The sequence below is a fragment of the Vigna unguiculata genome, chromosome 2 (genome assembly GCF_037176805.1).
Source record: "Vigna unguiculata cultivar grain cowpea cultivar isolate G323 ecotype 2 chromosome 2, ASM3717680v1, whole genome shotgun sequence".
Lineage (NCBI taxonomy): Eukaryota > Viridiplantae > Streptophyta > Magnoliopsida > Fabales > Fabaceae > Vigna > Vigna unguiculata.
Genome location: NC_140793.1, coordinates 36,819,012 through 36,845,194, shown reverse-complemented (window position 1 = coordinate 36,845,194; position 26,183 = coordinate 36,819,012). Strand labels below are relative to the sequence as shown.

Here is a 26,183-nt window from a genome sequence, read left to right as displayed (position 1 = left end):
TAGGCGTACATATAATAAAGAATAATATTTTTTTTATAGCATAGTATGATTTGAAATCAGTGCGAAAATAGAGATTTGAAAATGGGCGTTAGTTAGTCGTTATCTCCGCCAAATACATCGCACACTTAAGGCTGATGTTGTCGTTTGACTTATTCTTCACCCATATTTGGAGTTTCCATGCACTTCACTACACTACTTCTCACTCTCTATATCACCCCATGCATCTCTCTTCTCTTCTTCGACCTTCCAAATATTCTCTAGCAACCACCATGCATCCTTTTTCTCACCTTTCACCATAATCGTTGCAAACAAGAGGACATGGCGAGCACATCATTGCCATATCTATCACCATCATTATCATCAGTGGCAGCAATAGTAGTACTAGTGTTGGTTTCATGTGGAATATTAATTCACGAGTGCGAGGGACAGACCCAACAACCCAAGGCTTTGCCTCCAGCAGGGGAAACTTGTGACGGGATTTTCATTACCTATGACTTTCTGACTCGAACCAAGGAATTCCCTAAAGTGAAGAATGTGACGGCGCAGTCGTGGGCCTTCAGTTCCACCGCATCAGTTCTGAACACAGGCAAAGAAGTTGTTAAGGCGTGGAAGTTGTTCATAGAGTTTCAACATGACGAGATTCTAGTCTCCGTCGGTGGAGGCAGTCTAGAAGAGGCAACTGAGTTCCCCGCTTCGGTAGGAAATGGCACTACCTTTGTCGGAGCTTCTCAGCCAGACTTGGACAGCGCAATCAACACAGCTCAAGATTTAAACCAAATGCAAGCCATCATCGAGCTTAGTGGTACCATGTTTGGAGTAAAACCCCCTACGGTTCCTATGCCCAAAACCATCAAGTTGGTAAACGATGGTTACAAATGCCCCAAACCAACTACCCACAGTGAGTAGTACTACTCTTCTTCTTGCTCATGATTCTCCAATTTTAATGATTTATAATAAGCTTTTGTCTATAGAAAGTAGTTTGTTTTGAAAACTGTTGCCGACAGTAGCAGATGACATGTTTGAGTTGTAAAACTTAACTAACTAGTGATACGATGGTCCACAGAGAGTTCCATGTATGCGTGCTGCAAAAAGGACCCTAAAGCGAAGAAAACACCTGCTAAGAAGACAAAATTCATGGCACGGCAAAAAGGGGATCTTCTGATATCCTATGACGTTACTCAAGTGTTTGACACTAATTACATGGTTCAGGTGGTGATAGATAATGAACACTTTTTGGGACGGTTGGATCATTGGAACTTGACGTGGGAGTGGACAAGAGGGGAATTTATATACTCTATGAAAGGTGCATTCACTCGTGAGATAGAGTCCCTAGGTTGCGTCAATGGTGAGGCAGGAAAGTATTACGGCGGCTTGGATTTCTCTAAAGTGCTTAACTGTCAGAAGAATCCTGTAGTGAGTGACTTGCCTTCAGAGAAATACAACGACAGTGAACTTGGAAAGATACCTAACTGTTGCAAAAACGGAAATCTTTTACCCGTCCTCATGGACCCCAGCAAATCCAAGGCTGCTTTCACAATGCTAGTGTACAAAATCCCACCGGATTCAAACAAAACGGCAATTTACCCACCGGAGAAATGGCAAATAACGGGCATTCTCAACCCGAATTACCAATGTGGGTTACCCAGAAGAGTGGAGCCTGCTCGATTCCCAGACTCAAGGGGACTCGAAGCAGAGGTTATTGCCTTCGCAAGTTGGCAAATAGTCTGCAATATCACTAAGCCAACCAAAAGGAGCACTCGGTGTTGTGTTTCTTTCTCCTCTTATTACAACGACTCCGTAATCCCTTGCAACACATGTGCCTGTGGCTGTGACACCACAAAGACCCATAAATGCAATCCCAAATCTCCGGCAATGCTTCTCCCTCCGGAAGCTCTCCTTGTACCCCATGAAAACAGGTCTACAAAGACGGTTGCTTGGGCCAAAATGAAGCATTTTACGATCCCCAAAAGATTACCCTGTGGTGACAACTGCGGAGTGAGCATAAACTGGCACGTGGTTTCCGACTACAAAGGTGGGTGGAGTGCTCGAATCACTCTGTTCAACTGGATGCATTCCCAGTTTGAGAATTGGTTCACCGCGCTCCAATTCAAGAAGACTCCTCGCGGCTACCAAGCAGCGTATTCTTTTAATGCAACCACCATTCCAACGCTGAACCATACTATTTTCTTGCAAGGATTTATAGGAGCAAACTATCTCATAGGTTTGGACAATAAATCAAACCCACATGTTCCCGGAAAACAACAATCCGTTATTTCCTTTACGAAGAAGTATTCACCAAATATCGAAGTTGCAGAAGGAGATGGGTTCCCTTCCAAGGTCATTTTTAACGGTGAAGAGTGTTCCCTTCCTACCCGAATCCCTCTCAAAAGTGGAAACCAACCTAATGTTGTTGTAGATTTAGCGTACCAACTTTTGCTTTTCGCTTTAGCTTTTATATTCAGTCATGTGCTGTAACAAGATGCTATTGTTAAGAACAGTTCCATTAGACAGGTTTATGTTATGTGTGCAGCGTTGTTATAACCTCTCTGTCTCTCCTCTTTCGTTGCATCGCTACTCCGCTACTCTCTTATGAAAAAATGGTATAAAAACGTAACCATGTAATGTAACAGTTAAAACAAAATTTGGATGACCATAGCCTTCTACTTTTTCGTCCCTGATACTGAATTCAACCAGAGAAAACCATAATTAAAAGGACTAAACAAGTTTTTATTTTTCAAACTATTTTAAAGAATTGAATCTCCTTTTTAAATTAACTTATATATTTGCTATGTTCATGTATTTTGTAAAAGCTACCTGACCTTGTTTTTTTATTTCAAGATAGAAAAGTGCTGAAAATGTGTAAAATGAGATTAAAATCACGAAAAACAAAATAAAAAAGGGATGCAAATTTTTTTGTTACAAGTGGAAATAGTTGGAAAGGAAGGAAATATAATAATAATAATTTTTTTTCTTGATCTATTGTATATAAATAATAATAATAAAATATTTCTTAATCCATTAAATCAATAGTATCATTCATAAACTTTCATAATTTTTTTTCTCATTTTTTATTTCTCATATTTTTTCCTCAATGTTACCTCTCTTTTCTTTTAAAATCATTTTCTAAATTCATTTTTTAATTCATGTTAAAAGATCATTCTTAACAAATGTTAAATATTTTTTATATGATAACGAAGTTTTACAATAACTATATCTATAATATAACATTTTGATGTTTATTATTGAAATAATGTTCTACATAAATTTTATATTTTATGAAATACAAAAGCACAATAAATATATAATTTTAACTTAAAACCAGAATATAATTTTTAAAAATAATATAAAAGCAAAAACATATTTAACTTTAATTCAATAATCAGTCATATTATATTCAATAACTATTAGTCACACAATTTAATGACAATATATAAGAAAAGTTTTGAAAATACTCTGAATAGCTTACCTGTAGGCTGTAATGAATACAATGACTGCCTTAATTTGAATCTATCGTTACACAAATAGATTTACAGATTGATGGTTATATCAGTCTTTATAGTTACCTAACCATGTTTCTACTAACTAAAATTAAAATTTTTTGTAGTGTAACTTTATGCACATCCGTAAATACCGGTGAATATTTTAAAAAAATTATACATTTTTAAAATAAAATTACCAAAAAATATAAAATAAATTTAACTTTAATTAAATTTAATTTAATTTAAAAATAAATTAAGTTTTAATTTTTACAAATAATATATATATATATATATATATATATATATATATATATAAAATATGACATTTGTACTTGATTCATTTATAAATAAATATTAAATATTTTTTTTTCTTGAATACTAACTATTCGAAATAGATTTTATCCGTGAATATTTTATTGAACAATAATATTTTGATTAGTAAATTTTGATAATTTTTTCTTATAACATAATGTGTCATTTTCTAATTAGTTTTAAAATATTGAAAATAAAAAAATAAAAAATTATTTAAAAAATGACACTTAAAATTATAAGAAAAAATTGTCAAAATTTAATAATAAAAAAATCATTTTCCTACTTTATTTTTGTCTTCATAAAATTATTGGAGGTAGAATTAGGGTTTGAGATAGCGGATATGAGAGGAGTAACTTTGTCTCTCTGAGTATGGATATCTAACCATCTATCAACTATCTATCTACTTCATAAATGCTTTTACACACTCTGCTCTGCATTAACTCCATGCTGCCAAACCTCTCCAATTGTTCTTCACTTTCACAACCCCTAACCTTCTATTTATTCATTTCATCTCTTCTTTTTTCTTCTTCTCTCTCTCTCTCTCTCTTTTCACTTTGGCCCACACAAGCATTTCTCTTAAACGCCATTGTCAGCCTCTCACTCACCACTCCTCCCACACACACTTTTCTTACAACCACAACCACAACCGTCTCAGTTCTCATCGACACATAACAAAAACTAAGGTTCACTTCTGAGTCACATTCAAATACTTTATTCATTCAACTCTACCAATATTATTATTCTATTTTCTGTTTCATTTTCGTTTCATTTTGGGTGCCAACCTTTACTTATAAGAATCACCTAATCCTGCATCTTAATCTGAAATGATAGGGGCATGAAGTGATGCAGAGACAGCGACATGCGTTAGACGACGAATGTTTTTATCAGAGAGTGGAACACTTCGTTCATTGCAATCATCTTCAGGGTTAATCCAACAGGTCATCACTTAATTTCTTATTTTCTCTCCTGGTTAAACACTAAGAACAAATTCAAAACTTAAAACATTCTCTTACTCTTTATGGGGGACAAAACTAATTCTAACTTAGATAGATTTTGCATGTTTTTACTTGAACTGCAATTTGAATAGTGGAAAATTTTAACATTTTCTTATTCTTCGTGATGTTAAAATTAAGGGAAAAGGTTTTATTAATTAATTGTTGATGTCAGAAGAATTTAATTCCGGCCTAGAGAAATTTTCAGGTTTTATTTATCTTAATAGTTAATTAGTAATGTTAAAATATGAATACGTTGTATTTTTATTATCATTCTTTTAATGGATTATAATTCCCTTCTATTACTCATTTTTTGCTTTAATGAACTTAAGTAGAAGGGATGAAGATATTGAATAAAAAAAATCAATTTTTAGTATTTATTTGTGAGAAATATAATGGGAGAGAAAGTTTCTTATGTGATGTCAGAAGAAGAAAAAATAAAAAACTCTTCTCCCATCTTTGGCATGAAATGGGCCGGGCTCAAATGACCCGTTACTCCTCGTTTTTTAATTTTTAAAAGTAAATATTTTTTGTAACATGATTTTCTTAAAAATAATTAAATAACTTTATTTAAGGTGGTTATTGCAAAAAGTTGTATATTGTTTATTTATTTATTTACTTTCATTCACCTAAATAGTTAGAGAAGATTATCTCTTTCTTATTCTCGTTTATTTTGTGTTACAAAAAAATTTCTAACTTTTGAGTGAATAATTCTAACCCTCTTAGAAATAATGCTACTTTCTTTTTGTATGGAAGTATTAAATGAATTGTATATATATTAAGTATTTTAAGAAAAATAATTTGTACGAAGATATAACATTGTTATTTAAAAAAAATATAACAATTATATCTTCGTACAAATTATTTTTATTAAAAGTTCACTATTTATTGATATTAATATCTTTATCTTTTTTATTTTTACTTCTCTTCCTTAACCATAATTTTTTAGCACTTCCAAATTGGTACCTTCTTTGTCAACCTTTATTGTAATTTTGTAGGTCTTTGACTGTAGATTGAATTTGAGTAATGCTGTATCTTCAAACAAAATTTCTCCACGTTAATCTTTAAAGCCTTTATTGACCTATGAAATTAGCATGGCAATTAAAACTATGAACTAATAACACTTAAATTTGGAATTTTAATGAAGTCATAATAATGATACATTGCATAGTTACTACCCTTTTTACGTTTACGTTGCTCCTTCATTCTTCTATCTTAAACTTGTTATAAAAAGGAGTCTTAATAATATATATTATTTATTATAAAAAAAATAGTTAAAATAGTGTTGTGATTGGGAACTCTTGTTATCATTGTCTTAGTTACTATTTTCTTACTTTTATCATTGGCATCACTTCTATAATTATAATAATAATATTATTATTATTATCATTAATATTATATTACTATAATAATTATTAACAACAGCACATATTTTCATTTAAATTTGATATAGTCCAACCCATTATGAGTAAAAATGAATTTCATATCAACTTAAAATTATAGTTCTACACTCTAATTAACCAATTCAAACAGAAAGGATAAGTTTTCTTTTTAATAATTATATGCTAGAATTTTAGTTTGACGTGTACAAAAGCTTTAGACTATCTCATTAGTGAAAAAGTTGTTTAAAGTTAAACAATATTATCAAACTAGAAATTATTTTATATAAGGAAGTAAAAGATAAAATGCTTTAACTATAGTGTAAGATTAAATACAAGACTTTAAAATTAAGCTAGTATTGGTTTAAATTATATGTAAGGTGCTTAAATCTAACATGTTAATATGCTTAAAATTAAAACAAGCAACTCTTTTTACGCACTTATTCACTGTGATGCTCTGCTATACTTAAATGAAAGCATCAAAAGAAAATTCAATTCATTTTATATTTTTTTTAAATTTCAAAATAGTCACTACATTTTTATTTTATTCAAATAAAATTATGTTTGGTATCACTATAAGCTTTCACATTTCAATTATGTTTGACATTCCAAAATCCATAAATTATTTGTCATACTATAAAAATTTATTAAAATAAATAAACAAATAAAGGAATACAAAACATTTTCATTTTATCAACTATATGAAATTTTTTAAGAAGGTATTGTAAGAAATTTTAAATTATTCCTTGTATTTGTATTCGATAAACATTAAGATCCGATATAAAGTATTCAAATTCTCCCATGTAACAAAAATCGTATTGAGCTGGGTTTTTTTTTCTTCTAAAGACGTATTTATACGTCGTATTTTGTTAAAACTGTTTTTTATTGGTTTATTTAAACAACATTAAATGAACATTTACTTAAATGGTTGCGGTCACCTAAAAAATATAAATGTAATAAATTTATTAGATTTTAACAAGTAAAATAGTAAATGTTAACAATTGTGTCCTTTATTACAAATGAAGATACTTATTACTCCCTTTTATCAATATTTTTAAACCACATATCTCGATGGCTTTTTATTTTCTTTGGTCCGTTTGTTGTATAATATCAATGAATAATATTTTTTTAATTCCACCATTAACAGTTAATTAATGAACGTTTTTGGATAACGAAAGTAGATCAAATGTTAGCAAAATATCTTTTAGAGAACAGGTTTAATCAGAAATTATTTACAATTGCTTCATTTTTTGAGTTTATCCATTTTGAATGATGTGTGTGTTTTTTTTCCTCTTATCCTAATGGTCACTAATAAGTTAATATTTATAAAAAAATAATAATAAGGCTTTTCTATAAATTGATAGTTTAATTTTTATTTCATAATCATTAAACTTTCAAAAATAATAAGAAAATATAAAATAAATAAGAGCATTAATAAACAATTTTTGTATTTTTGTGTTATTAACTCTACTAATAATTTTGGTGTCATATATGGACAACTGACAAATTGGTATTTGTATTTTTTTAATTTATGGTATTAATGCCTTTATTTTTTTAATATATTTTATTTATTATATTTTGAAAGAAATAGCATTGCTCATTTATTATACCAAAAATATTAAATATTTACCTTACCTAGTTATGAACATTTAATGTATTAAACTTTTAACGTACTCATCATATTAAACCTTATAAAATATATTCTTACGGGCACGCGTACACAATATATATGTGCTACTTCTTCCTCTCCGCATCTTTGCTCGTGTTAAATGTTTTTGAATTCCTGTGTTGACAGACCAGAAAAGAAGAGAAGAACAGAAGAAGCTCGTGGCTCCTTAACTTGAGGATTTAACTCAATGTTTCACACAAACATGTTTGATTCTCACTCTCACATGCTTGATATGTCACCACACAAAACTACTTTCTCTGAAGCTGACCCGGGAAAGCCCAGAGATGATGAATATGAAACCAAGTCTGGCACTGACTTGGACGCTCCTTCCGGCGACGACCAAGACCCCAACCCAAGACCCAGAAAGAAGGGTTACCGTCGCCACACACAGCGCCAGATAGAAGAAATGGAAGCGTAATCACTCACCCTTATATTTATGACTCTTTATTATTATATCTCATGATAACGTCATATATATATATATATATATGTTTGCTTACTTGGTGTTTTTGTTTTCATCAGCTTCTTCAAGCAGTGTCCTCACCCAGACGACAAGCAAAGAAAAGAACTGAGCCGGGATTTGGGGTTAGAGCCTTTGCAAGTCAAGTTTTGGTTCCAAAACAAGCGCACCCAGATGAAGGTAAGTAAAAGAGAGACTCTAAACAACATATACCTTTACATTGGTTGTATATATAAATTTATGAACCTCTGCAGTATAGTTAATTTGTTTTTTCTTTAAATGAGATTCACTCTTCTTAAATTATGTTGGCGGTGTAGACTCAGCATGAACGACATGAAAATTCTATTCTGAAGGCCGAAAACGAAAAGCTTCGCGCTGAGAACAACAGGTACAAGGAGGCCCTAACCAATGCTACATGCCCCAACTGTGGAGGACCAGCTGCCCTTGGCGAAATGTCCTTCGACGAACAGCACTTGAGGATTGAGAACGCTCGGTTAAGAGAAGAGGTACGTCGGGTCCTGTGCATATATAGTGTAAAAGATTATTATTCAATGTTTCTTTTCTTCTTCAGCGTATAACCAAGCTTCTTTTGCATGGAAAAAAAAATCTTTAGATTGATAGGATTTCAGGAATTGCGGCCAAGTACGTTGGAAAACCCGTGACATCTTCGTACTCCAACCTTTCATCACTCAACAACAATCACATGCCTGTCGGGAACTATGGAGCACAGTCAGGCACTGTAGGAGAAATGTATGGTGGTAGTGACCTTTTCAGGTCACTCCCAGCTCCAGCTGATGCTGACAAGCCCATGATCGTGGAGCTTGCTGTTGCAGCGATGGAGGAACTCACAAGACTAGCTCAGGCTGGAGACTCGTTATGGGTCCCCGGGAACCACCACTGTGAGATTCTGAATGAAGAAGACTATTTGAGGACTTTCCCTAGCAGAGGTTTAGGTCCCAAACCTCTGGGCTTGAGATCTGAAGCTTCAAGGGAATCTGTGGTGGTCATCATGAATCACATTAACCTCATCGATATCCTTATGGATGTGGTGAGTGATAATCAGACAAAGCTCTTTACAATCTGTGCTACGGTCATATGTATTATAATTTTGAGAATGACATTCATTGTTACCGGTTTCAGAACCAATGGTCAACTATGTTTTGCGGTATTGTCTCGAGAGCATTGACCCTTGAAGTCCTTTCAACTGGAGTAGCAGGAAACTACAATGGAGCCTTGCAAGTGGTACTCATCTTTCTATCTTTCTTCTGTATCATCTACTTGTATAGTTGACAAACAACCTTATTTCTCCTGAAGCAGCACATACATTGATTCATAAAAAAACATATATCTTTCTTCTACTTCTCTAACCTCTTACAAGATTTGTTGATACCATCGAGGAGTACCCATCATTTGCTCTAACAATGTGTTTTTTCTTTAATGTTTCAGATGTCTGCAGAGTTCCAAGTCCCTTCACCGCTTGTTCCTACTCGTGAGAACTATTTCGTAAGGTACTGTAAGCAGCAACCGGATGGGATATGGGCGGTGGTGGATGTTTCTTTGGATAATCTGCGACCCAGTACGATCTCAAGAAGCCGAAGAAGACCCTCTGGATGTTTAATTCAAGAATTGCCAAATGGTTACTCCAAGGTAGAAAAAAAAAACACACTTTCTAGCTTTACATTTCCACGGTTTATAATATGAAGGCAACATTCCAAGAAAACAGAATTATAATTTAATCTGTTGGTGCCTTCTTCTTCTTATGTATCAGGTTACATGGATCGAACATGTAGAAGTGGATGATAGGGCGGTGCATAGCATATATAAAACCCTAGTCAATTCCGGTCTCGCCTTTGGAGCTAAACGCTGGGTGGCTACATTAGACAGACAATGCGAACGTCTTGCCAGTTCAATGGCCAACAACATACCAGCTGGGAACCTCTGTGGTATGTTTATCAACTTAGTTTTTCAAGCTCCTTCAATTTTAAGATAGTATTATAAATTTTGTTTGTTAATATAAGATGTGCATATACTCAAATAGATGAGTAGCAGCGTGTGATCTTGTTTCCAATATCCTCAAAAAATGCAGTGATAACCAGTGCTGAGGGAAGAAAAAGTATGCTGAAGCTGGCAGAGAGAATGGTTATTAGCTACTGCACTGGTGTAGGTGCTTCTACTGCACATGCTTGGACAACACTGTCTGCAACTGGATGTGATGACGTAAGGGTCATGACTAGAAAGAGCACTGACGAACCTGGCAGACCACCCGGTATAGTGCTCAGTGCTGCCACTTCTTTCTGGCTCCCAGTTCCTCCAAAGAGGGTTTTTGATTTCCTACGCGATGAAAACTCAAGAAATGAGGTGTGCATAATATTTCAGTACTTACATCTTTTATATCCATGTTTATAAGAAATCAGCAATTCATACCTGAAGCTGATACATTCAATTCAATACATTCACAGTGGGACATTCTCTCTAATGGGGGTCTAGTTCAAGAATTGGCACACATAGCAAATGGCCGTGATCCTGGCAACTGTGTCTCCCTACTTAGAGTCAATGTAAGTTGCTGCTATAACATCCATTTCATGATACATATCATATAACTTATCAATATTTCTCATGTATATGCTGCAGAGTACAAATTCAAGCCAAAGTAATATGCTGATACTTCAAGAGAGTTGCACTGATTCTACTGGATCATATGTAGTTTATGCTCCTGTGGATATTGTAGCTATGAATGTAGTGTTGGGTGGAGGGGATCCAGATTATGTTGCCTTGCTTCCCTCAGGCTTTGCTATTCTTCCTGATGGACCTGGAATAAACGGTGGGTCAATACTTGATGTTGGATCAGGAGGTTCTCTACTCACAGTTGCCTTCCAGATCTTGGTTGATTCAGCCCCAACAGCAAAACTATCTTTGGGTTCAGTGGCAACTGTTAACAGTCTAATTAAGTGCACAGTTGAAAGGATCAAGGTCGCAGTGATACGTGACAACACCTAATCTCAGAACCTTCACATGGTAATCAAATTTTACTATTTAAAGGGTGATGTTGATTTTGCATGAATCATTGAAGTGCTTATGCAGAATGAATCTCCAGGAGATAGAGGTTTTGTTTCCTTAATGGCGTAGTAAAAACAAGCAAACCTTTCTGATAATACTGTTTTCCTTTCTGCAGTGTTATAACAAGGGTAGTAGAGGTGAAAGTAACAAGCTCAGAGTGGTGTCTATTTCGTTTTCAAAAGAGGGAAAGAAGTCAATGAACGCACCTCGGAGAATCACTTCAATGGTAGAACTTTGGAGAATCTTAGGTTCGGGTATTGACTTTCACTGATGAAAACTAAAATAGTTCCATCCAGCTTTTAAGATTTTAACTTAGAATAACAGCAAATTTTCATGTTCCCTATTTATTTTTAGTGCAGTATTTGTAGGCCTAAGCAAACTTTGCTGAAGTGGGTTATGTTAGCTTTTTCTATTGTATTGTAAACTAAAGCAAATTTTCGTCTATTTTTCAAGTGTTCTTTTAAAGTTGCCGAGTATGTGTATGTTGATCATCGCAGTTTTACCCTATCCGTTCTACTATAAACTTATTATAACTAGTCAATATGGTTCAAAATTTCAATCATGAGGTAGGTATAGGGAATCATCTAAGATATGTTGATGAAAAACATTCTCATGAATTATTAAAGAAACTATCAATATCTGAAAATTCTTTCAGTGGATAATTATTTGCAAGTATGATGCATTCATTGACTTGAAATTTTCCGAACCCTACCTAAATTAGGGTAAAATGTCTTTCACGGTTGAGGTAATTAAACGTTAGATGGCAATAGTTGGTACCTTATATAACTCAATTCTCTATATTGCATATCCTACTAACCTATAGTCATGAATTTAAGAGGATACCAGTTTTTTTGCCAGTGTAATTGTTTGAGTAAAATAGTTTTAATTTCCTTTCTGAACATTATAATTATGTATGATTGGTTGTGAAAAAAATTTCAAAGAACCAATATCACTTTGAATAATTCTTGTGTTGAGATTTTTTGTTGTTGTTTATGGTATGGGCTAATATTATGGCCTTAGAAATAATTATTTTAACGTAAACCAAACTAAACGTATTTTATAGTATTAAATGGTTTTCTAATCATATCTCTGGGTGAATTATTCTCCTATTTTGTGATGATCGATTTTTAATTTGACTGGTGATTTTTAGTACGTTTTTTTTATTAGTGTTTTTTTATATATATAAACATAAATTGATTTTTTTGTCTATTCTTATAACTACTTTTAAAATCATATTTATTATTAATTGTTCATTGATTGATAATATAATTTTTTTTATATCAGCAACATATAAAAATTAAACTCTAAAATAATGATTTTCATTACTACTATTTTTCTCTCAAATGATTGATCTCTTTTGGGGTATTTTTTTTATCATGGAACTAATATAGGTTGATCATTATTTATTAAAATGATTAAATTTTTTAAAATTTTGACTATATTATTGAGATGAAGATATTTTATTAATTAAATTATAGGTTTATATAACTATACAAGATATTGTATAATTAGAATTCCTTTGATTTAACTATGATTTGTAAGAATAACATGTTATAAGATTAAATGATCTGTATAAAAATATATATGAATGAAAATCAATAAAATGAATCATATGTTTTAATTAATATGAATAATCATGTTACCATTCAACCATGAGTTTTTTTCAAAGATATTACTTAATATGACTAAATTATTTGATTAAAAATATCAGTAATGCGCCTAATAAGTTATAATGAAATTTAATTTATTTAGACATGATTATCAACTTCTTAAAATATATATATATATATATATATATATATATATATATATATATATATATATATATATATATTAACTATAATAAATTCACGGTACTAAATTAATTATTTATTCGGAAAAAAATTAAACTTCTTTTGTCATAGATTATTATATTTGAATTTACTGTATAAAATAAGAGTCTGATTTTGGTTATAAATTAAGTTGGGATAAAATATTCTACCGGCTATCAATATTGATTACTTTTAGCAAATTTTACTGATGATGCTATTGATTTTTTTTTTTAAATATATTTCAAGTTAAGCCTTGGTGAGATGCAAAAATGGTAAATGGTTGACTACTAAATGACACCAAGAAATGGACACTCGATTTATTATGTGGATTGTTACAATTCCACGTGTTAATATTAAAACTAAGATAATAATAATTTGACATTAGAGGAATTTCTTTCACAGTTTATTAATTTTAAAAGTTAATAATTATTTAGATGTTATTGTAATTTATGTTACCAGTTCTTGTTTATATGGAAACCGTACGTGTAGTAGTTCACACAATTTCACACCGTATCAAGTTATATATATATATATATATATATATATATATATATATATATATATATATATATATATATATATATATATATATGAATTTGCTTGAATGATCATACTTTATAGATTTTTGTTTAGATATAATTTGAATTTTAAGTTAATATTAATCCATTCATTAAAGCATAATTAAATGAAACTGTATTTGTAAGTAAATCTTGTTTTATGGAAAATATAGAACTTATTTTTAAGATATTTTTTGTGCTCCTTAAATTGATATTCTTTTGTGTAATTTGTTATGAATTGTTCTTCAAATACAAGTGCTTTATAATATATTATTCTTCTGTGCATTAAACAAAATTTTATAACATACTTAATGCCACATAAACATGTTTTCATATAAGAAAAATATTAAGATTGTAATTCTTGCTGTCGTCGTGTTCAAAAATATTTGCATTTGTTTGAAAGTTTGGATATTAAATAATTTTGAAATGCTATGCAAAAAAATAAGAACCCTAGTTCTGTTACTATGCAATACTCAATAAGAAAAATAAAGATTCCAATTTTATCTTCTACAAGTTTGAGATTTTCAGTATTTTATTTTCTCTTCTCTTTTCTCATTTTGTTTTACATTTCATACATCATTTCAAACCTAAAAAAAATTCTCACTCAACCATTTCAAACTGTCATCTTTATATTTCATTTATTAACCACTTTTCACTTCCAGTACTCCCCTATCCCCTATCTCTATTCAGAAACAAATATTGCAATAATTTTAAAAGTAAATTATTATTAATATATATATATATATATATATATATATATATATAAAATTAAGAAAACTTGTACTCTCCACTATTTAAATTGTTCTTTTAGCATTTAAAATATACTTCACTTTAAAAAAAGTATGTATTATAAATTTAATAAAATATAATTTTCATGATAAGAAAGTATTATTTATTATTATAATTTTTATGGCATAAATAATAAACATTAATATCCCTATGTAATAAGTTAAAATGCTTTCTAAGAAAAATAAGACAACTTATTTTCTATGTTTGGTAGAACAAAATTACTGTGCAACAGAAAACTTAAAACCCCAAATATGTAAAGACATAAAAAATTGAACAAGAGTTGGTGAAACCATTGAATGTTGTTATAAACAAGAGCATTCAGAGGTCCTTAAGTAGGTGCTTTTTTTTAAAGAGGTGTGGGGCATGAAAATGATTCTACGCCTAAAGTTCTGGTGGGGGTTAAACAAACTCCTACCACTATAAAATTCGTCCATTTTAACAATATATTTCATAAAGTATTTTTTAAAGGCATTTTTATAATTGATAAAAAAGTATTAGTTATAAATGGGTTACGAGTGATACTTATTTACTAATGTTATAAATTAGAAAAAATCTTAATCAATACTCTTTTAATAAATTGGACTTCAGGCTTTTGCAAATATATTATATCTTCGATACAATTGTATGTTTAGATTTTTTTTTTTAATATTTTGGGTCTATACAAAAATGCATTTTATTTATATTTTGTCTTCTGAGAGTTTAAGTGTTATTTATGAATTTTGCATGTTGAAAATGAGATATAATATTCATAAATTTTAATTTCTGATATTCTTTGTCTTTACTGATATATTATAGACATTCCTAATGTTCTCACTTTTTATTTATATATTAGTTATCGTTTATAAAACAAATTATAAAAAATATGCCTTATTAATTAGTTTGAAATATATATATATATATATATATATAATATTTTATTACCAGATGTTAAATTTTCATTATAGTTTTGAATGGTTTGGACATGTAGTCCCAAAATATTTTCAAGTATTGACTATACACAAAATATTACTATTATAATGGTGTGTTTGGTATGGTAAATTTAATATTCATAAGGAAAGATGAGTCCATTGGTCAGAATTTTGAGTATTTGGTACGGATGTTAGTAGATATGTGTGAAGAAATTTTGAAGGCAAAAACATTGTGTGAAATTGAGAGAAGTTGGGAATTCATGGATACGGCGTGAATGATTATTTTGTTTTCATTTATTTATTTCATTTTCTATTTTTTTTTAAATTATTATTGTCAATTAATAAATAATATTCGTTGAAAAATACTTCATTTTATTTTTTAATTAATTTTTAAAAAAAATATTTATATTTTAAAATATATATGAATAATAGTTTTAGCTTTCCAAAAAAAATAACATTATTTAGTTCAAACAAACAAATTCAATACATAAAAAGTTAATACTTTGATTTTAATATATTTCCATTATACCAAACCATCTCATTTTCCATTCAGATAATCTCTCAGCAATACTCAAAAATTGACCCTTCCAATTAATAAGATAGATTAATTACTTTATATTTAATTTTGTTCCGAGACTTATATTAATTAGATATAAGATTAATTCATAGTAAAAATTTCATCTTACAATGTAAATTTTTAAAATTGAATTAGATTGAAAACTCATTATCATTATCATAATCATGAATTATAGTTTAGTCTAAATAATTTTTTTTTTATATATTGAGTTTATTATTTTACTCATATTATCGATCATTAATGTTTAATATTACAAGTATGAGAGAATAGATTAGAAGTCTCTTATTAATTGGATACCAGATTAATTTATAATATATAAATTATTGTAAAATTATTAAAAACCAATTTTATAAAATTAAATTAAAATTAAAATTTATCTTTTAGTAATGACAATCTCATATATATAACCACTTTATATTAATTATTTAGTTATTTTCCTTCTTTAATTATAAAAAACTTTGATATTTTCTAACCAATTATGTCTTACTCTCTTACCCTCTTACCGGCCGGCGTGTACCTTCTTCTTCGTCTTCGTTATCGTATGTCTCCTTGCCGCAGCCAATCTGCGGTTACAGTACACTACAGAGCCTCGTAATTATATACTGTCATACCTAAGCGAAGCGAAGATTACGTATACGTAATAATTATTACCCACATACCTATTCACTACGTTGCTTCACAATACTGTTAAAAGTAATATATACCGTATAATGGATTAGAACCGATGGAGTGTGAAGGAGATTTGGGTGGGGATTTAGCGCAGTTATAGTTCGAAATTGAATGGTCTGGCGTAACAGTTAATTGGTGGAAGAGTAGATTAAAAGTTTTGCAGAATGTGCAGAAGGTACATACCTATATACATGATGCAGCAGCGCTAGCACAAATGAAATTGCATTATATGTATATGCAGTTAATAAGAAGGAAGATGATAAGCACTGGAAAACTGAGAAAAAAATCAGTTGCTCATTTATATCGTTGTGGCCGGAAATTAAGAATCAAGAGCAGAGAGCGACGTCATTTTTGGAGCTCCATCACCGACTTCTGCTCAAGAACACTGATGCAGAGGCGTAGTTGAAGGTGGCAGAAGCCGTAGGGTTATTATTAATTTCATCAGACAAAAGAAGGAACTATAGGAAGGAATCAGAATCTATGAATACATAAAACACAACACTTAATTCACTTTTTTAGGTTAGCTAGGAACTAGGTGCTCACTGTTTTTTTTTCCTCTCTCTTTCTGGCGGGTGAAGTTCATTTTTAAATGCTGCCATAGAAGTGAAGGTACATGAAGCATGATGATTCTGCATCAAGTACCCTTCTCAAAATTAGAGCTGGAATATGAATCTTCCATTACACTGTTCTAACCGGTTAGCTTTTGTTTGTGAATGTGTATTATAGAATTTTCATTAATTAATGAAAGCTACCTCTTTCTTAATTATTCGGGTCTTTTTTTATTTTATTTGTTTTTCAAAATGAATGATTAATTAGATACTAACATAAACGTTTAAAGCATTGAAATTATGGTATGAAATGCAATCTAATAAATATTCCATAACATTAGCATGTTATGTCTCCATACATATGATAAAAAAAAACATGTTACACGATATCATACAAAAACATATGATTATTATATGTCTCTCTCTCACTTGAATGAAAAATCAAATATTATTGTGGGCTTATTATACATGAATTGAAGCTAAGTAGGAAAGAGAAAACGAGCCTATGTTGAAAAAAGCGCTAGGTTAAAGGTGTCGTTGAAATGAGTGATTTTAATAAAAACAAAACACACGTTTTCTGTTCCGTGATCCCTACAAATGAAACTCATAGAAGTTGTTTAAAAATTGTGTTCTTCTTCGTTTACTAGTCTATTCTTTTCCTAACCCACCGAACCTACTCATATTATTAGAAATATAAATGATAAAAAAAAATTAAATAGAATGAAAGTGAGTGAGAGGGAGTTAAATCCAAATTCAAACCCAATAGATACAGTAAATTCGTAAAAGGCCCACTGAAGGTGAAGTTGAGCATGATGATGAACAGCCACATTGGTCCAGCCCGTGAAGGATCTAGTTTATAGGGTGGGGCTGGGGGGACCTTGTCCTCTGAATTTTTTAATTATACAATTTTTTTAATATAGTATATTATAAATAGATTTTATTTTATGTTGTATTGATATAATTATGAAATGATATAGTTAATTGATAAAATATGTTATCTAGTCGATATTCTCATCTTTTTGGGCGTATTGTAACACCGTGCCTTTTTCTTATTTCCTTTAAATATGTTTTTTCACTTTAAATTTATTTCTCTAATTTATTGGAACGATCTTCCATATTTTTTACAATCATATCGAATTTTTGTGTAAATGGTGGAGAATAAAAAAAATAAAACGAAAAAAAAATGTGAATTTTTTGATAACATTTTGCAAGTATAGATTTAGAGACGTGGAAGATCTTCTTTCGACAAAGTAAAAAGTGTTGCCATTTTTGTGGTTCTTTTAGATCGGACATACTTTTCTATTTTTTTTTTTTAGAGCACCATATATAAATTCGACAGAGAAGAATAATAAGTTATTGTAAAAGTAGAATAACACTAAAATATGATTGGTTGTGATTTAAGAAAAAAAAAATCTAAAACCAGCATAGTGGTTTGGTAAGTTATTTTGATACTTTCTACTAATGGCTGACACTGTTTTGGCAAACTCTGGACTACCCAAATTCGGCCCAAAGGTTTACAAAAATAAGGCCAGTCGAACCAAATCAGTTCAGGGTGTTACTTTCGGCACCCTATCAATTTTCTTATTTTACCCCATTAAAGCTTCTGAAAAAAAAAAATTGGAATAGGAATAAGTGAGTGTTTTCCAGAAAAGTGAGTGAGTATCTTTCGAAAACATGTTTCTGAAAGTGATTTAATGCGTTTCGAAAAATAAAATCCAAAATGATGAGGTGATGGAAGATATTTTATGGGGGCGTAGAAAGTTAAAGCCATGAGTTTATCTAATTAACAAGTCCAATCAAAACTTGAAAAAACATTTGGGCCTTTGTTTTAAAATAAAAAAAATCGGTAGGACTTGAAGTGGAAGACATAATCCATTGGTTGGCTCTTCTTTTTGTACCTCCATAATTTCTTTCTACTCGTTCACCTTCATAGATCAAACGAAAAGACCATTTTTAATTTAAAATGTATTTTTTATTTTATATTTCTATTTCAGGTTGTACAATTTAAAATATCTATAAATTATACATTTCAGAATTTAAAATTAAATTAAAAATTTTAAATATTATAAAGATGCATAAAGAAAAGAAAGATTGAAGAATTTAAAATTAAATTAAAGTTTTTAAAAATATAAAGATGCATAAAGAAAAGAAAGATCGAGAAAGAAGCGTTGTCACTTAAGACAATTCTCATCCCAAATGTCACTCTCATGTAATTTAACTACCTTTCTATTTTTTGGTGCCAATATTTCAGAATTAAAAACGTCCAATTTAAAATAATATCATTTTAATTACATTTTTTGTTTTATAACTTGAAATATTATGTCATTAACATAAGTTATTAATGAAGTGACTTTTATTCACTTTAAAAGACGTGCCAAACTATATTTTTTCCTTCGGAGTTTTACACACACACACGTTTAAAAGGCAATAGGCGCGTCATAAGTGTGACATTGAAGTAAAAGCATGGCGTGGAATATCAAATCAATCGGTTCCTACCCATATAGTTCATAGATTAATAGAAGATGGTAAATCATGATCGTTAACAACAAGAACCTGCACAATGTTACTAAATTTTAAGCATAATTAATGTTGTACAGACATAATGAAAAGGTGTTGATTAAAAAAATGGATTTGGTTCATCCTAATACACCTCCACTTTATACTAAAATATAATTTAAATAATCATATATGAAATATTAAATTTATATTTAACATTCAGTGGATTCTATACAGATAAAAGTTTATTAAAAAAAACATAAATAGACAACAACTTTAAATTTGTATTAATTATTAATAATTATTAATTACGTAAGCTTTCATACTTTTCAACTCAAATAAAAAGAGCATATATTCTGAGTCTCAGAAGATCATCGGAAAGAAGAAAAAGTTAAATGTATTAAATTAACATAAAGGGTAATTATATTACGAGACTCAAAACAATTTTATCTATAATCTTTTATTGAAAAAAAATATTGCGTTACTAGTCTTAAATAAAAAATATTTTAGTACTTATTTTACTCAGAATTCATTTACATGTATTTTTTATTAAAAGTATCTTTTACATATATATTATTAGTTAGTATCCCAATGTTAAAATATAATTTTCTTAAAATAAAATTTACATGGTTTTCTTTTCTATAATCACTTTACACTCGTTATTTTATTTTATTTTTATTTCTTCAGCAATTAAAAAAGTTTAATGTTTTTTTAGTTAATGTATTTTCCTCACAAAGAGGTTCTCTGCGAAAAGATGCTAAATATAGCAATTAATTAGTACAAACTTACGGTAACCGTAGGATGTGGATGAGGATAAGTGTTTGGTGGAGCTGAGATTTGAACCTGTTTCCGTGAGTGAATAATGTGAAAAAAAAAAAAAAAAAGCAATTATTGTCTCGAAACACGTTTTAAATATTTAAGGGTCCAAAGATTTTGTTTTGAAGAACGTGAACGCGGTGACATAAACCCAGGCACAGTATAAATATAGCCTGTGAAGAGACATTGTTGCAAGCAAACACAATTCTCTATCTCATTCCTGACTCACACAGAAACACCATACAATTCTCATGGCTTGTAAACTGCAAGGAACACTCATAAGGTGCCATTCCAGAAGTAGCAAGTTCATAGATCAGAAAGAGCGCGCTGCTTCTGTGGTGGCTCAAGCTCTCGTCACTCACCAAACTAAGCTCCCTCAGTTGAACGTTACCTACGTCCCCCCTCCAACACCCTCAATGGACAATAAACCTTTCCAAACTCCCCAGAAGAAGGAACTTCCCATTTCTACTTCGGGAAAGTTCGGTAGGTTTGGAGGCAAATTTGTACCTGAAACTATTATAGCCTGTTTGAGCCAGCTTGAAGCTGAGTTCAAAAAAGCCATGGCCGACGATGCTTTTCAGGTTAATTAATTACCCAAATTCATCAAATTCACTCTTATACTAATAGCTTAATGTTTATATATAAATAGAACAATTGAAAGCCTTTAATTTAACCTTTATGGGGGTCCCCACAGGCAGAGCTGGCGGAGGCGTTAAGAGACTATGCTGGCAGAGAGACACCTCTGTATCACGCCAAACGATTGTCGGAGTATTATAAGAGCAGGAACAACGGGACAGGGCCTGATATATACTTAAAGAGGGAGGATCTCAACCACGGTGGCTCTCACAAGATGAACAACGCTCTTGCGCAAGCCATGATTGCTAAACGCATGGGATGCAAAAGCGTGGTCACCGCCACTGGCTCTGGACACCATGGCCTTGCAACGGCAGCAGCATGCGCAAAACTCGCTTTGGAGTGCACGGTTTTCATGGCAGCCAAAGACATCGAAAGACAGTATTCAAACGTGCGGTTGATGAAGCTGCTAGGAGCTCAGGTATAAACCATTTTCTCTGTTCTTTACCAAACATGTGCGTTGAAAAGAAGCAATTAGTAATGGATGATTTGTGGATGCATAGGTTGAAGCAGTTGATGGAGGGTTCAGAGATGCAGCATCGGATGCGTTTCGGTGTTGGGTGGGGGATTTGGAAAATAAATACCATTTGACGGGTTCGGCAGTGGGACCACACCCATGCCCGAGCATGGTTCGGGAGTTTCAGTCGGTGATAGGGAAAGAAACGAGGACGCAGGCGTTGGAAAAGTGGGGAGGGAAGCCAGATGTTCTGGTGGCTTGCGTGGGGACAGGGTCAAACGCTTTGGGTCTGTTTCATGAGTTTGTTGATGATGAAGATGTAAGGTTGATTGGAGTCGAAGGTGGGGGTTTGGGACTTGAGAGTGGCAAACATTCTTCAACGTTGAGCAAAGGAGAAGTGGGTGTCTACCATGGGGCCATCAGCTATTTACTACAGGACCAACATGGCCAAATTATCCATCCACATTCCATTGCCGCTGGGTCAGTGATTAAAATATTAGGGTTATTTAGTATTTGATATCTTTCCCACGTCACAAACATTAACCTTAAAAGCTTACTAACCCACATTTGATATGAACTTGCAGGATGGAATATCCAGGAGTTGGTCCAGAGTTAAGCTTTCTTAAAGAAAGTGGGAGAGCTGAATTTTGTGCTGCAACTGACGAAGAAGCTCTTGATGGTACTACTTTCGCCAAAAACATTTGTTACCATTTGAGTTATGAAAAACATTATACGAATTACTAATCCAGTGACATAATGTGCAGCTTACGAAAAAGTATGCAGATTAGAGGGCATATTTCCATCCCTGGAGGCAGCACATGCATTGGGTATCTTAGAAAAATTGGCTCCCACACTCTGCGATGGTACTAAAGTGGTTGTGAACTGTAGTGGGCGTGGAGATAAGGATGCGGCTATAGTCTTCAATCGCAGACTCTTGGACCCACAATGACAAAAACATTAGTTACCTAACTATTGTTTCTCCTTAAGCTCAATACCACCTTCACTGATGATGCTATACCAAAAATATACATATGCATGCATTGGTATAACCTAGTAAATGGTCGTAAATAATTATTTTCAGACCATTGACCTCCTCATATATGTTTATCTGTATATAGAAAAAGGGTCTCAACCAAAAAAGATCAAATCTTTGTTGAGATTTGTTTTAATCAATTAAAAAAGGCATATATGTTTATTTATTTGTATATAATAAAAGGGTCTCGACGAAAAAGAGATCAAATCTTTGCTGAGATTTGTTTTAAATCAATTCACAAAATCACAAATCAATTTCTTCCTTAATGTTAACGAAAATGAAATCGTATTGTAGGACCATACATGATTGAATTGAATTATGATAATAATATTTTGATTCTTTTTTTTTATTTTTTATTTATTATTTTGATTATTTTTAATTATTATATTATATTAATAGAAAAAGTTAAATAGATAATTAAAGGATAATTGATATAATAAATTAAAAATTGATAAAAAAATATAAATTAAAATATTATTATCAATAAATTAATATTTTTTTATTTTCATCTCTCTCTAATATATTATATATTACGAAAAGGAGATCTTACCTTTCTAGAGAAATGATAATACATCATTACTGTTCAAGTACCACACGTACCACTAATTTGTTAAATAATATAACCATGTTTTCTCCCTCAATTCTCTCTCGTGTGCTTATGAAAAGAGACCTCCTTCTTCTTGATTACATTAGGTTAGATAATCAGTAGGTGGCACAGCACAACACCCACAAATTTGACAAGTTGAATTTCTCAACATGTTTTCTTTCAATAAAAATTAAAATAAAAAATAACTCAAAAAATAAATTTCTAAACCATATTATTTAAAAATATAAATATTCAATTATTATAACGTTAATCGTTAGTACGAAATTCATTTTTAACTATTAATAATAAATAAGTGATTTATTATATAAAATTAATAATTATTTTAATTAATTTAATTAAATACATTAATTAAAAAATCAAAAGTTTATAAAACATTTATATAAATATAAGGATGGAAATAATGAAATTTTTGTGTACTTTAAATAATTATGAAAGATGTGTCTTATCTTCATCTCATATCCATAACAGTATATTTACATTTGTCTCTTCTAATATTAATTAAATTATTTCATGTGATGCACGTATATGATGCATGCATCGAATATGACACGTATTTGATATATTTATTTTGAAAATAATAAGATACGATACGTGATACATACACGATATATTAATATTGAGAAGTGTACAATAATTCTTAAAAATATAATAAATATATGATATATGTGAAATAAATAAATAATAAAAATACTAAAATATAATTAAATAATCAAATGTGTGCATTAAACTATTTTATGTAATGAAACTGATTTTTATTTTTGGTGAAATATAATGTCATTTGAACAATCAAGGTCATTATGAGAGGAAATGTACATGGATAACAAAGTGGATAGGATATGGGTATTAGTTTTTCCTATCATAACCGCTAAATAAATATATATTTCGTTGTATCTATATATGTGTAGATGTCCATTATACTAGTATCTACATATTTTTTTAATATTCGTGGATATTTATAAAAGAAAATTTTAATAGTGTAAATAATCCATTTAAATAGTGTTAAATGACAATTTACAAATAAATGATTTTTTTTAAAACAAAAATTAATAAAAAATAACTCATTCAAAATCAAAGTGTTAATGTTTTAATCATGTTTTTTTACTTTTTTTTTAATTTATATTAGAGTATAGCGGGTACGAATACTATAATACATGTACCTGCTCCATTAACATGTGGGTATAAAAAATACTCGTACCTATTATCTATAGATATCCATTTATAATATTCATTTTTACTCGTTACGGATTTTATCTACATATATCTATAGATACAAATTTTTTTTGACATCCTAAGGATATACTTCAGGGATGTGAATGAATTTTGTAAACATTAAATAATAGTTGAAAGATACGATGAAAAATTATGTGACATGAAAAAAAAAATTATTGAGATATTATTGTGATATAAGTGAGGTGGTTGGTGAGGGAGTATCTTCACAAGAAGTTGATGGGATGATATATGGCACTGCAATACAAAGAAAATATCTCCTAATTAATAATAAATAACTATGATAATATTTAATAAATGTAAATATACAATATTATTATAATTTAAATTATTGACACTTATAATTTAAATTTTAATTATTAATTATAATAGAGTAATTTAACATGTAAATATAATAATTATTTTAATTTATTCAATTAAATATATTAATTAATCAAATAAAAGTTATTTATATGTTTAAATATGTTTTAAATATATATATATATATATATATATATATATATATATAAACAAATTTTATAAATAAATATTTAAATTTTTTGAAAAAAATAAAAAATCTCAAATTAAGAAGAAAAAAATGACGGACGACCCACCGGTCTTATAACAAGACAGGTTATAGTTGCTATTCCATTTTTTAATGGTAGACCTACTCGGTCTAACCTGTTTTTTGACGAACTAAGAATGGAATAGGCAAACACAAGTCAAATTGACCAATTTTGTCACCTTTATATATAAAACTATATGTAAAACGAGACATATATGTACATACAAATCACTTTCTTATACTTAGATTTTAAAAATGTTATACTTATACCAAGTGTGATGAATCTTTCAAAATTATTTTGGATGCCAAATGCCAAATTGTATTTTTATAGGTTTATATAAATTTGAAGACGCCACATATATATATATATATATATATATATATATATATATATATATATATATATATATATATATATATATATATATATAAAATTTTGTAAAATTTAAAGCTCCATCACTCCATATCAAACATAGGGATATTTTCCTTCTAAATCAGAATAGATTTAAACAATACCTAACAAATATTTTAAAGTCATTCTTAATTGAATATAATCAATTTCGTTTTTGATTAAATATACAATGAAAATGAAAGACAACAAAATTATAAAAGTTAGTTAAGTAATTTAATGAAAATGGTCTAAGTTTTTAACCCGTCGCCAACTTGATAGTGATGAATCCTCAGAAAATATTTTAGGATGTTAATTTTTTCTGTACATATAAAAAATTTAAAGATATCAAATATATTAAATATATTAAAATAAAAAAATCTTATATATATATATATATATATATATATATATATATATATTAAAATCAAGGAACCTAATATTTTACCACATAAAGAAATGCAACTCCCTTCGTTTATTTCAAATCAAGAATTGACGGGGATACCAATAATTGAGGGCAAATAAGAATAGAACAAAGAAAATGAAAAATAAAATACCAAAAAACGATACAACTCCAAAAATAATGGATCGAAGTTACCACTATTTAAATCCATTGAATTAAATTCAAAGCTTGCTTTTATTTCAAAACAAAAACACAATTTAAAAAGAATATTTACTTCACAACTCATTGTAATAATATTATAATATATTGGTATTTTAAATTAAAAAGTAAAAGGAAATATAATTAAAATATGAATTTATTATAATTAAATAA

The 26,183-nt window shown here is 30.0% G+C and overlaps 2 protein-coding genes and 1 pseudogene across 2 annotated transcripts; all 3 read left to right on the top strand.

Moving 5' to 3' along the window:
• Positions 1-19: 19 nt before the first annotated feature.
• LOC114174652 (COBRA-like protein 10 pseudogene) lies at positions 20-2,475 on the top strand (annotated as a pseudogene).
• A 1,840-nt stretch (positions 2,476-4,315) lies between these two features.
• On the top strand, positions 4,316-11,824 carry LOC114173287 (homeobox-leucine zipper protein PROTODERMAL FACTOR 2-like). The gene is made up of 13 exons (XM_028057576.2): positions 4,316-4,474; positions 4,623-4,729; positions 7,958-8,245; positions 8,354-8,471; positions 8,609-8,797; positions 8,905-9,339; positions 9,432-9,533; positions 9,738-9,938; positions 10,060-10,234; positions 10,378-10,649; positions 10,751-10,846; positions 10,923-11,306; positions 11,464-11,824. Exons 3-12 carry the CDS (start codon positions 8,019-8,021, stop codon positions 11,286-11,288), a joined length of 2,181 nt encoding a protein of 726 aa, XP_027913377.1. The 5' UTR covers positions 4,316-4,474; positions 4,623-4,729; positions 7,958-8,018; the 3' UTR covers positions 11,289-11,306; positions 11,464-11,824.
• An 8,878-nt stretch (positions 11,825-20,702) lies between these two features.
• On the top strand, positions 20,703-22,859 carry LOC114171220 (tryptophan synthase beta chain 1-like). Its single transcript, XM_028056393.2, has 5 exons — positions 20,703-21,100; positions 21,214-21,573; positions 21,656-22,089; positions 22,194-22,288; positions 22,374-22,859. Exons 1-5 carry the CDS (start codon positions 20,771-20,773, stop codon positions 22,556-22,558), a joined length of 1,404 nt encoding a protein of 467 aa, XP_027912194.2. The 5' UTR covers positions 20,703-20,770; the 3' UTR covers positions 22,559-22,859.
• Positions 22,860-26,183: the final 3,324 nt, after the last annotated feature.

Bases quoted from the DNA above. Each gene is read 5' to 3' on its own strand.
- LOC114173287 (XM_028057576.2), top strand. From the start codon at position 8,019: ATGTTTCACACAAACATGTTTGATTCTCACTCTCACATGCTTGATATG. The intron at 8,246-8,353 runs GTAATCACTCAC...TGTTTTCATCAG, and splicing joins CAGATAGAAGAAATGGAAGC to CTTCTTCAAGCAGTGTCCTC. The intron at 10,847-10,922 runs GTAAGTTGCTGC...TATATGCTGCAG, and splicing joins TCTCCCTACTTAGAGTCAAT to AGTACAAATTCAAGCCAAAG.
- LOC114171220 (XM_028056393.2), top strand. From the start codon at position 20,771: ATGGCTTGTAAACTGCAAGGAACACTCATAAGGTGCCATTCCAGAAGT. The intron at 21,574-21,655 runs GTATAAACCATT...GTGGATGCATAG, and splicing joins TGAAGCTGCTAGGAGCTCAG to GTTGAAGCAGTTGATGGAGG. The intron at 22,289-22,373 runs GTACTACTTTCG...CATAATGTGCAG, and splicing joins TGACGAAGAAGCTCTTGATG to CTTACGAAAAAGTATGCAGA.